Source organism: Musca domestica, unplaced genomic scaffold (assembly GCF_030504385.1).
Source record: "Musca domestica strain aabys unplaced genomic scaffold, Musca_domestica.polishedcontigs.V.1.1 6, whole genome shotgun sequence".
In the NCBI taxonomy this organism is placed as follows: domain Eukaryota; kingdom Metazoa; phylum Arthropoda; class Insecta; order Diptera; family Muscidae; genus Musca; species Musca domestica.
In genome coordinates this window covers 20,856,363-20,868,962 of record NW_026712363.1, presented here as the reverse complement: position 1 = coordinate 20,868,962, position 12,600 = coordinate 20,856,363, and the positions used below count along the sequence as shown (strand labels likewise).

The window sequence follows — 12,600 nt, the reverse complement described above, 5'->3', positions numbered from 1 at the left end:
AATTGTTTTTCTCCCGCTTTTTTATGACAGGCTGACGATAGCGAAAACTCTGGTGATGAACAACCCATAGTCGTCAATGGAGAACCCAAAAATACTTGGGTCTCCGGCCATGATGGTGGCCAAACTGTGACAGATCTACAACCCTTGCGGCATGAATCCGATTCCTTTTTTGATTTCGATTGTGAACTGGAAAGTCCTGGCAGTCCCGTGGATGAATGTGAATATTTAAGATTAATAGAATCTACTTCAAATACACCCCACAATTCGGCAGCAGAATCGGGATATGCCTGTGCCTCTGCCGCCAGTTCTCACAGTTCCTCAGATGGTCCCTATTTTGATGTCAATTCGGAGAGCGATCCAAGTCAACAGCAAAAGTCGCATCTCTGTCAGCCACACCACAAGGAAGATTGCGATGAGGTGGACTTTCCCAGAGGCATGCAAGTGAATGAAGATGAGCAACCATTGCCGGTTTGTAATGGTCATGCCTGTGTACTCTTTAACAAGCCCTTGAAAATTCCAACGGTCAATAATGAGGGCGACAAAACACAGCCCACCTACAAGGATGTGAAAAAGCCACTGCCTAGTGAAGGTCCTGACATTGAAAGTGCAAATCAGCCCAAAAACGGCGACAAACATCTGCAAGATGAAATCCTCAAAGAACTACAACAACAATCACAGAATGTTACACAGCAGGAAAGGGAAGAGAGTGCCACAACCGAATCCTCGGCAGAGATTTCGGAAACGACTGAGACGAAACCCGAAAATGAAGAGACTGCTGTGGAACACACCATTGTTAATGGCCATGCCGAGAATGGCGAAGAGGTTTTGAAAATCGAAGTTTGTGAACTGCAAAAATCACCAGAAGAAACCAAAGAGGAAGACACGCAGACCGGCGTAGTGGCATGTGCGGAAAATTCCGAGAAACCAAATGAAGCGAAAGACAGCAACGATGTAAAGAAACAACTTTTGAATACCTCACATTTGGACACCACAGACGATGAGGATGAAAGTCGACCTCAGCGGGTAAAACGTTGCTCATCTCTGAAAACGGGCAAGACTCCACCCGGCACACCAGGTCGCAAAAAGATTGTACGCTTTGCCGATGTTTTGGGCCTTGATTTGGCCGATGTTAAAACGTTCCTCAATGAAATACCCACCATACCAAAGTCCGCCTTTGAGGATTTGGAAATCCTCGACAATGAGCCACCCATTCAATTGGGCCCCAAAACCGACAAAATCCTGATGCCTCTGTTCCAGCAGCCGGGCGGCCTACCCAATTTCCTTGACATTGTCAAAGACAAGCAGGTCTCGCTGGAGAATGCCGCCGTCACCGACAACATCAATCACACCATTACGGGCAGTGTGCGCGTCCGCAATTTGGACTTTCATAAATCTGTGCACATACGCTATACCCTGGATAGTTGGCGTAGCTATGCTGATCTACAGGCAAACTATGTAGAGAACACCTGCGATGGCTTTTCGGACAAGTTTTCGTTTGTGCTCTTCGGCAATTCGTTGCATGTGGGACAACGTTTGGAATTCGCCGTGCGGTTCCAGTGTAAGGGTCAACAGTATTGGGATAATAATTATGGTGCGAATTACTGTTTCCAATGTTTGCCAACGGCAGCGCCGACAATTACACCACCGGTAATGCCCTCACATCACACAAACAACAATAATTTGGTCGGGATACTAAGTCCAACGGCCGGAGATGCCTGGTGCACTTCGTTCTATTGAAGAGAAGATAAGCGAAACAAAGCAAAGAATTAGGATGGTACACAGAAAACGGTGTAAAATGTTGCACTATGCCAACACATGTTGAACGAAAGGAAAGGTAGAAAGAGCAAGCAAGGGGAAGGTAAATAATTCATGGAAATTAGCGTTTGTCCATAAGTCGAGAACCAAAAAAAAAAAGAAAAAACAATGTGAAAAGAAGGAAAAGGTTAAAGGTTACACAAATTACTTGAAGGTCAGGGGTAATAATATATTGTTTAAATTTGAGAATTATGTAAAGATTTCAGCATTGGAAAAGTTTGAATTTGTTACTGATGTAAAAGAAAGTGATAGGATTAATGGTCACAACTTTCAATAGGTCTATCTGACTACTTTTTCTGCAAGAATTATCCAGCATCTTCTTTCTGAAAGAGAAAGGAAGTTTTATTCCCTTTTGTAAAAAAAGTAAAATGTTAACCGACAACTGTTAACCGTATAGCAATATCTCAGTGAAAAAAAACCCTTTCAAAATGTCTCTCTCTTTCGAATCGCTTTCTTTTGTAGAACGTTTTTTTTAACAGACGACTTCAAGTAACAATTTGCAATAATTGTTATACATTTTTGGATAACCAGATAGACCTAATGTTTTTGAATAAGTGCGACCTTCAAAAGATGAGAATACATAAAGGTGAGAACACATAAAACGCATTTTTCACTGACTTAAGTAATCGGCTGGTTTTTTTGTAAAAGAAAGAAAGGAGCGTAGGGTGAACAAGTATAAATTATGGAACTAAGTCAACCTAAAACTCCTTTACTCTTTTACGAAAAAATAAGCCAAAAGCTAAAGTCAGTAAAAAAACCTTCTATGTATCTGCATCTTAAGGAGAATTTTTTCAAGCATAGGTCATAGGCTGGTTTCTTCGTAACCCTTTTTTTGTTGCGAATAAGCCTGCCAATGACTTATGTCTAAAAAAAACCATCCATGCATTCTCATCTTTAAAAAAATGAAAAATAATTGTTAATTTAGTACGTCCTCGTTGTCCTCGACAGACAGATTATTGGGCTGATTCAATCCGGGAATATGTGTGCGTCAATCTAAATATGAAATTTAGGCTATCGATGTCATTTCCGGCCTCAAACGAAGTAGGTATTTTGTATAAGGCGAAAAACAAATCTTTGTCTTTACTTCTATTATTGTATGCGCCTAGAATTATGCTTCAATATATAATCGCTTGTTCAGCAAACTGTGTGCAGTCGTAATGCAGCGTTTACATTATGGAAAATTCTGCATTATATCAATTTTTATTTAAAATGCTATTTAAAATTGTAAAAAATTAAAAATTGTGTTCGAACCAAGTCCCATTTAATAAGGTCGCGCAGGAGGCAATTTCAGTCTCTAGATGTGGCTACATAAGCAGCTTGGCATCACGGCTAGGCATTTTAGTACGGCTCTGATTTTTCTTTATGATATGTCACAAAATATGCCATGCGAAGACTTCAAGCTGCTTATGTACCCAGGATCCGAGTACGGCTCTGACTTTGCTTTATGATGTGTCATGCGAAAACTTCAAGCTGCTACCTTTAAGGTGAGAATACATAAAACGCATTTTTGACTGGCTTAAGTCATCGGGTGGCTCCTTCGGAAAAGAACAAAGGAGCATAGGGCCAAAATCGAACTAAGTCAACCTAAAACTCCTTTCTTCCTCTACGAAGAGGCCAGCCGATGACTTAAGCCAGTCAAAAAAGCGTTTTATGTATTCTCAGCGTTAGCGTTTTTCTGCTCGGAGTCCATAAAAAATGAAGAAGAGCAAACTTAATGCGGTTATACAGGAGGCGAATTCAGGTCTAAGTCTTTTTCAATGGAATTGTCTGAAAATCCACACAGGGAGTTCCTTCAGAGTACTTTACTCCCTAGAAGAGTATTTTCTAGATAGGTCCACGATATCGTATAGCCCCCATGTAACGGTAACTCCATATATTCCGTATTTTAATGATTTTAACGACATTATTCACCGGAATTGTTTCCAATTTCCAAATTCGTTCCGAATTCGACCCGGCCTAGCATGCAGCTTTTTTTTAATTGGAGTTATTCCATTTGATATCCGAATTATTTAAATTGTAATTAGAATTATTGTACTTGAAACTCAAAAAACCTATGATATGCTTGTTCGAACTACAAATAAAATAATTCGCCTTACAAATGTCATATTTCGAATTTCAAATGAAAAAAGTAAGAATTGTGAATAATATGCCTAAAGTACGTTTACATACAAAATCTTTACCCAGGGTAACCCTCACAATTGACCAAACACAATAAATATTACCATGGAGAACATATGTTATATTTATTGTGATTGGTCAATTATCGGGGATAACCCAGGTAAGGTTTTTTATGTAAAAATGCCATTACAAAACCTTACATAGACCCACTGTAAGGGGATTTCTGTCGATGAATAGAAAAATTATAGTGTGTTATAGTACGTTTATATATATGAGGGTTAACCCACTGGATTTGGATTTAAATTGTCATATCCATTACTTTTACTTCAAATAAATCCTCTCAAAGTAGGTTAACCCTATAAAAAGTTCTAACGTAAACATGGCATTAGCATACAAAATCTCTGATCCGATTAATACCAATAATTGACCAATAACAATCAATTAATGGTATGTTTTATAAAGACCGATTTTTGTGATTGATTGATGATTAAGGTTAACCCCCCGGGTAGAGATTTTGTGTGTGTAAACGAACTTTTAAAATAACTTTGAAAATATTTCTGCCTTTGAATATATTTCTTTGTGTAACCTTTAACCAAACCAATCAAATCTTGAAATTACAGTATCCCCGCCTCCTCAAAAAAACATTAACTCACTCACATATAAGTAAATAGCAACTCTCAGGAAATAAAAACAAATACAACCACATAAATATTTTTTTACGAAATCAACCCAATGCCCCTCACCTGTAATGACTGTAATTTCAACGAAAGAAATGGGGTTAAAATAAAATTTAAAATCAGATTATTTTAATTGTTTGTACAAAAAAAAATCTATGAAGCCCGCCGTTGCAATAAAACCACAACAACAACAATGAAAACGTTAAAGAAATAATACAAATAATCTCGATATAAACTCTAGTACTCGTAGTATATTTCTCCTTTCTTTAAGTTATTTAATTTCTATATCATTTTTATTTTAATTTATTTAATTTAGTTTTATATTTTTTATTTAACTTTTCTGGCGACAAATAGAGAAAGTGTGATTAATAGTGGCATATAAGGAAACTTTACATAGGAATTTTATAATTTGGAAAGAAAACAATATTAACCTTAATAATTGACCAATCACAATTAATTTGACAATAGAAAATATAAAATAAAATTATGGTGATTGGTCAATTGGTTAGGTTAAGTTAATACAGGTAGAGATTTTGCTTGTAAATGTGTTATTAACATATATTATATAACATTTATGTCCACATCTGTTATTCTGAGTACACTGGGTTGTATGAGTAACGACATCACTAATACTCAGAACATTTAATGTGCCGTATGATTAACGACACTACTTATACGGCATGCAAATTAATTTTAATTATATTTTTTTCAATGCCAAACACAATTGTCTTATATGCCTTATTTGTAAAACTTTCTTTATTAAATTTGTTTGTGATTATAAATATTTTTTATTTAAAAAAAAATAAAATAATTTTTGTTACTTGTTTTGACTCATTGTTTAGATTTCCTTTTTTTTTCACAAAGAAATGGAAAAAAGCACAAAATAATATTTTTACACCGTATTAAATTGTAAGCAAAATTATTTACATAATTCTTTAATTTTATTTCATTATTTTTTTTTATTATTTAGTATGTATAAAAAAAACATAAACACCTTTAGTATACACACAACCAATAAATAAATATAACAAACATATTTTTAAACAAAAACAATTTTTGAGTTTTTTTCTTGTGTTTTCTTAAGTTTAAAACTGGTTCCCAATCAAGAGAGGTGCAAGGGAAAAGAATATTAAAACTAAACTCAAAACAAAACTATTGTTTATATGTATAGCAAATAAGCCTTCCATGTGTTTTGAGAAATATTTACACCAACAACAGAAAAATTATAACGACTAAATAAAAACAACTAATAACAATCATTGAACATATATTTAATACAAAAATTTGTAATTAATCCACCCTACAACCAGCCACAATAACTGCTACCTGCAAACAATGTGAAAAATTAAACAACTACCTCAGAGAAAGAAAAACACAACAACAAAAATTGCAATTATATTACAAAACATATACATACAATAACAATTTAGAAATTACGGAACTTAAATTACATCAACTTTGCCTAGCAAAAATAAAATTAAAACAAAAATACATACAAACATATGTATTACATTAATATTATTGATAAATAAATATATGTAACGATATGACAAAAAACAGAAAACTTTAAAAGTTATTAATTTTACACTAAAGCAATTCCTAAATAGTATAAATTTATTGTTTTATTTTTGTTATACAAATTTTTTGTTTCCAATATTGGATGCCTGCACAGCAAACCCCGAAAACTGTTAATTAAAAGTGAGACAAGTAAGGCAAGTAATCGCTAGTAAAGGAGGGAGGTATTCAATAAATTAAAAATGCCGAAAGATTCATTTTTAAGTCTTGTCCGTGGTAAAAAATTAGAAGGTAAAGTCTTTTCAAATAATAATATCCATCTCTGCTTTTTTCTGTAATTTAATTTCGCTGAATAAAAAACAGATTCCCATCTCTGATTTCTGTGTATTCAATGAATTGACAAATTTTAATTGTCAAATGAATAATTTTAAACAAGTAAAAAAGCTATAAGTACGGCCGGGCTGATCTTTGAATACCCTCCACCATTTAGGAAGATTTTGGCAATTTTTAAAAAAATTAATTAAAAATACTTTTAAAGTCTTAAAAATCAAGTCATTATAGGGTATATACGACGACGTGGAGCTGCATAGGCAACTTTTGTCATAACCCATTACAATATTCAAATGCGAAACTTAAAAAAAAAATCACCAAAATACCCAATATAGGGGCTATAGGAAGACATGGACTTTTCTGTCTTAGGCTGTAGTATCCATTACTTTCAAATACCAAAATTTGAAACAATTCCAGTAAATAATGTCCCTAAAATCATCCAAATACCGAATATCGGGGGTACCGTTATATGGAGGCTATACGAAGACGTGGACCCACATTTTCTGTCTTAGGCTGTATTATCCATTACGAACTTCAAATACCAGATTTGAAACAATTCCGGCAAATATTGTCGCTAAAATCGTCAAAATACCGAATATCGGAGGGTACCGTTTGATGGGGGCTATACGAAGACGTGGACCTACATGGCTCATTTTCTGTCTGAGGCTGTAGTATCAATAACGAACTTCAAAAAACCAAATTTGAAACAATTCCGGTAAATAATCTCGCTAAAATGATCAAAATACAGAATATCGGAAAGCACCGTTATATGGGGGCTATACGAAGACGTAGACCTGCACAGAAAACTTTCTTCTCTTAAGCTGTAGTATCCATTACGAATATCAAATACCAAATTTGAAACATTTCCCGTTAAAAATGTCGCTTAAATCACAAAAATACCGAATATCGGGGGCTATATGAAGACGTGGACCTGCACAGACAATTTTCTGTCTCAGACTGTAGTATCCATTATGAACTTCAAATACTAAATTGGAAACAATTCCGGTAAATAATGCCCCTAAAATCATCCAAATACCGAATATCGGCGGTACCGTTATATGGGGGCTATACGAAGACGTAGACCGGCACAGAAAACTTTCTTCTCTTAGGCTGTAGTATCCATTACGAATATCAAATACCAAATTTGAAACATTTCCCGTTAAAAATGTCGCTTAAATCACAAAAATACCGAATATCGGGAGGTACCCTTATATGGAGGCTATATGAAGACGTGGACCTGCACAGTAAATTTTCTGTCTTAGGCTGCAATATCCCTTTGGAACTTCACATATCAAATTTGAAACAATTCCGGTGAATAATGTCGCTAAAATCATCAAAATACCAAATATCGGGAGGTACCGTTATATGGGGGCTATATGAAGACGTGGACCTGCACAGACAATTTTCTGTCTTAGGTTGTAGTATCCCTTTCGAACTTCAAATACCAAATTTGAATCGATTCCGGTTAATAATGTCGCAAAATTCATCAAAATACCGAAAAAGGGATTTACCATTATACGTGGGCTATACCAACACGTGGACCTACATCACCTATTTTCAATACCGAAAGTTTTGCAGACATAATACACATTTGAGAAACATTTTATCAATCTACTTCATTTTGTTCGGGAGTTAGAGTGATTTCCACAGACAGACTGACGGACGAACATCGCAATATCGGCATAGAATTTTTTGCTGATCAAGAATATATATACTTTGTGGGATCTAAAATGTATATTTCGAGGTGTTACAAACGGAATGACAAACTTAATATACCCTCCATACTATGGTGAAGGGTATACAAAAATTGCAAACATGTCTTTACCTTCTTAAATCTACCATGGTCTTGCTAAGGAATATTTTGTACGAGATATGACATTTTTGGGCACTCGATTTTAAGAAGAGGATTAAAAGAATAGCATACTTTTGGGAGGCTTAATTAAATCTTTGGTAATTGTTCTGTCTGGTTATCATGAAATCAGTAACAGTGCTACTGGAAGTGATCTGCTAACGCAAATGTTCCGTAAAAGAGAGCGATTTGAGAGAGAAAGATTTTTTATTTATTTGGTTATGATTATTTTTTTTTTTTTTTTGACAATGAAGCTGCAAAATCTGACATTATTTTTTATACCCTCCACTATACATAGTATGGATGGTATATTAAATTCGTCATTCCGTTTGTAAATCATCGAAATAATCATTTGATCAGCGTAAAATTTTAAGACGATTTAGCCCTGTCCATCTGTTGTAATCACGATAGAGTCAAAACGAATAAAGATAGGAAGCTAAAACTTTGCACAGATCAGTCTTTTGTCTGCAGGCAGGTCAAGTTCGAGGCTCTATCGTATTTTGATGATTTTAGCCACATTTTCCAATGAAATTGTCTGAAAATCCACACAATTAGTTCTTTCTGGGTACTTTACCCTCTGGAAGAGAGTTGTTTATATAGGTCCACGATATCATATAGCCCCCATACAAAAGTACCCTTCCAAATTCGGTATTTTAAAGATTTTAGCCACATTTTCCAATGGAAAATTATATGACAAAAAATTATATGTGCAGGTCCACGTCTTCGTATAGCCCCCATATAACGGTAACTCCCTATATTCGGTATTTTGATGATTTTAGCGACATTATTCAGCGGAATTGTTTCAAATTACGTATTTAGAGTTCGTAATGGGAACTACAGCCTATGACAGAAAGTTGGCTGTGCATGTCCAGGTCTTAGTATAGGTCCCATACATCAGTAACTCCCTATATTCGGTATTTTGACGAGTTTAGGTACAATACCCGCCCGAATTGTTTGAGATGTCTATTTGAAGTTCGTAATGGATGTTACAGCCTGTGACAGAAAATTGCCTATGCTGGTCCAGGTCTTCGCACAACTCCGATATAACGTTACCTCCCTATATACGATATTTTGATGATTTTAGCTACATTATTCACCGTTTATTTCAAGTTTCGAATTTTAATATGGTAATGGCTTATGACAAACAAAGCCTACCGAGGTCCACATCGTGTAGACCCAAATATAACGGCTATAATCGGTATTTTTAAGATTTTAACATAATTTTTAACGGATTTTATTTTCTGAAAATCTCCAAATTCGTTCCAAATGACGGAGGGTATTAACTTGTTAATACTTCTTTATTATATATTCTTATAATTAGAACAGTTTTGGCATTTTCGTATAATGTATTTACAATTTTTTATTTGTTTGAAATATCAAAATGTAAAATTTTTTATATTTTTAATTTGTTTGAATATATTTTAAGAATTTTTTTTATAATGTTTAAATTAAATCAAGCAACCTATAAACTGAATAAAAATCATACATATATAGTCTGATAAACAGATTTACATTAAAAATAATATTATATTATACTACACTCTTATATTATGTCTATGAAAAATTGTTAATAGGATTTAAAAAAATCAAGAGAAAAACGTTAGTAAAATTAAATTTATATAGTTTTAAGACAAAAAAAAGCAAACACTTGTTACTGAGATTGAATGTTAGGCACTCCAAAAAAAGTAATAAAAACTGGAACGTTTTTTGTTAAGTATGACATTTTATAAAGCGTTTACATGTGAAATCTTTACCCGGTTTAACGTGAATAGTTGAACAATTAAAATTAAATTAAGTGGATAATTATCAGAGTTAACACCGATAAAGATTTATATGTAAACGTGTAAACTTTTAGTTTAAAAACAAAACTACCTGTTAAGAGAACTTATGATTAATTGAATAGAAGAAATTTCGAAATGACAGACGGTGGAGACAAATTGTTAGATGCACCCACTATAAAATTAGACGAGCATGGTTATGATAACTAAGAGAGTAATAATAATAATAATAAAAGCAACGTCATGTTGGAGACGCCATAAAGCGTTTACACGCAAAATCTGCATCCGGATTAAGCGCCATAATTAGCCAATCACAATAAATTTCACGTATGTTATTCATGGTCTAATTTATTGTGATTGGTGAATTTTCAAGGTTAACCCTGATAGAGATTCATAGGTTAAACGAAAATTAATACCTCATTTACACAAACAAAAATACTTATTACGTTTGAAATTAAATTAAATATATATACATATTAAGATTAAGAGTTATATTCGTTTTACGACAAAACAAAATATACCTCACAATGTTATTGCTAACGGAAAAAAGATGGCAATTGCAATATAAATAATGATAAATAAAACAAGAGATAAATATTTAATCGCAAGTATTTTAATTTATAAGGACCAAATATCGGGTGAGAAACTAGAATAAATTTTCCACATTATTGGAAGCGATTGACACAAAGTTTTTGCCGGTAGTTTGTTTGTTTATCTTTGCTCCAGTTTATCATTCGTAAGTGATTGTAATATGTTTACAGCATTAAGTACATCATGAAATACAATACCTTTACCTAGGTTATCCGTGATAATCAACCCACCATATAAGATGTAATGCCATAAAAGCGCTATTAAAGGTTTTGAATGGGTGAGATGAAACAACTGCAACCAACTTCAGACTGCTGTCATTTCCAAGCCACTCGTCCGACAGCTGTTAAAATTATTCCAGTGACAGCTCATTATATTGTTTACAAGCGTACAAAATAATTTTGGTGAGAATTTTCCAGAAAAAAAGTTATTCGTGATGGAATTTAAGCGTGATTTCTATAAATTTGGCTGGAAAACCACAAGTGGCTATCGTCAGGGCACTCCAGCATTTAAATTTGAATAAATCTTTTGTGTCTCGTACCATTGCTCGTTACCGTGATACTAGTAGCGTAGCCCAGTGACGTCAAGGAAATGGACTGAAGAAAACAGCAACATCATCAGAAATGGTTCGAAAAGTAAAGAAACGACTTGATCGAAAACCGCGTCGTAGTGGCCGAAAAATGTCTCGTGTGCTGAACATATCGCAATATTCCATTCGTCAAATATTGAAAAATGAGCTCTGGGTAAAGCCATTGAAATTCCAAAAAGTACAAGAATTTACACCGCAACAGAAAGAAAATAGACTCAAAAGAGCTAAAGAGTTGCTTCGCTTGGCCGAAAGTGGTGAACTGCCGAATTTGGTTTTCTCCGATGAGAAAACATTCGTTGTCCAGCAGTTTGTAAACAAACAAAATGATCGTGTTTACTTGCCAAAGAAGTCAGTTGAAAATGTTCACCTTCGGTTGACCACCAGAACTCAAGCATCATTGCACTCAGTACGTGCCACCAAAGTATGGTTCCAAAATTAGGTTCCTCACTTCAATGGCAGCGCACAATGGCCACCAAAATCTCCGGATACCAATACTTGGGAAAGCAAGTTTGGCACTCAAAAATACCAATGTGTCGATCACCTCAAGCAAGCGCCTCACCGGGAATGGGACAAAATACCGCAGAGCAACATTCGGGCAGCGTGTGACGGTTTCATTGGCCGTTTGAAGGCCATAATTCGTGCCGAAGGTGACCAATTCGAACAAATCTAAACTTATTCTAGAATTTGATGCTATTTCCGACATGTTTTGCTTTCATTCAATAAAATTCAAAAAAAATAGAAAAATTATGGCGTTTGACTTTGAATTCGGTCGGAAGTGCCAAACTTCTGGTCATTTGGTGCACAATTAACTCGAAATCGGTTGAAGATATATATGGGAGCTATATCTGAATTTAAACCGATTCTCATCAATTTCAATAGGGTTCGTTTTTGGGCTAAACAAATATTGTTTGAAAAGTTTCAACTCATTCGGATAATAAATGCGACCTGCATTTTGTTCACAAAAATACATGGACAGACGGACTGACTGACATGCATAAATCGACTCCGAAAGTGATCTTATGAAGATCCTCAAAAGTAACTATGGGTCTGTCCTGCTTCATTCGCCATTTTGCAAACAAATGCGCAAAAACATAATACCCTTACCACAATGTGGTGTAGGGTATATATACAAAATATGGCAGCATGACTTCAGTAAACTACGTTAAATGATAAAATGACGATGATTTGACTTATTTTCTTATAGGACAGTTCATATATAAATGAAACTTACAATAACGAAAAACGATTTATATGTCCGACAACATTTCGACAACATTTATCAGTCGGAAAGATGTTATAACCGGCCTTAGTCTTTATTATCTTAGGAGAATATGAATTCTA

The 12,600-nt window shown here is 34.5% G+C and overlaps 1 protein-coding gene across 4 annotated transcripts in view; it reads left to right on the top strand.

The window, feature by feature from the left end:
* Nucleotides 1–2,650, top strand: part of LOC101887805 (glycogen-binding subunit 76A) — a 49,802-nt gene extending 47,152 nt beyond the window's left edge. For all 4 annotated transcript variants that reach the window (XM_005185568.4, XM_011295068.3, XM_005185569.4 and 1 more), the window contains exon 3: nt 31–2,650. In XM_005185568.4, the coding sequence (XP_005185625.2) occupies nt 31–1,737 (1,707 nt within the window). In that variant the 3' untranslated portion in view covers nt 1,738–2,650. The remainder of the gene's footprint in view (nt 1–30) is intronic.
* Nucleotides 2,651–12,600: the final 9,950 nt, after the last annotated feature.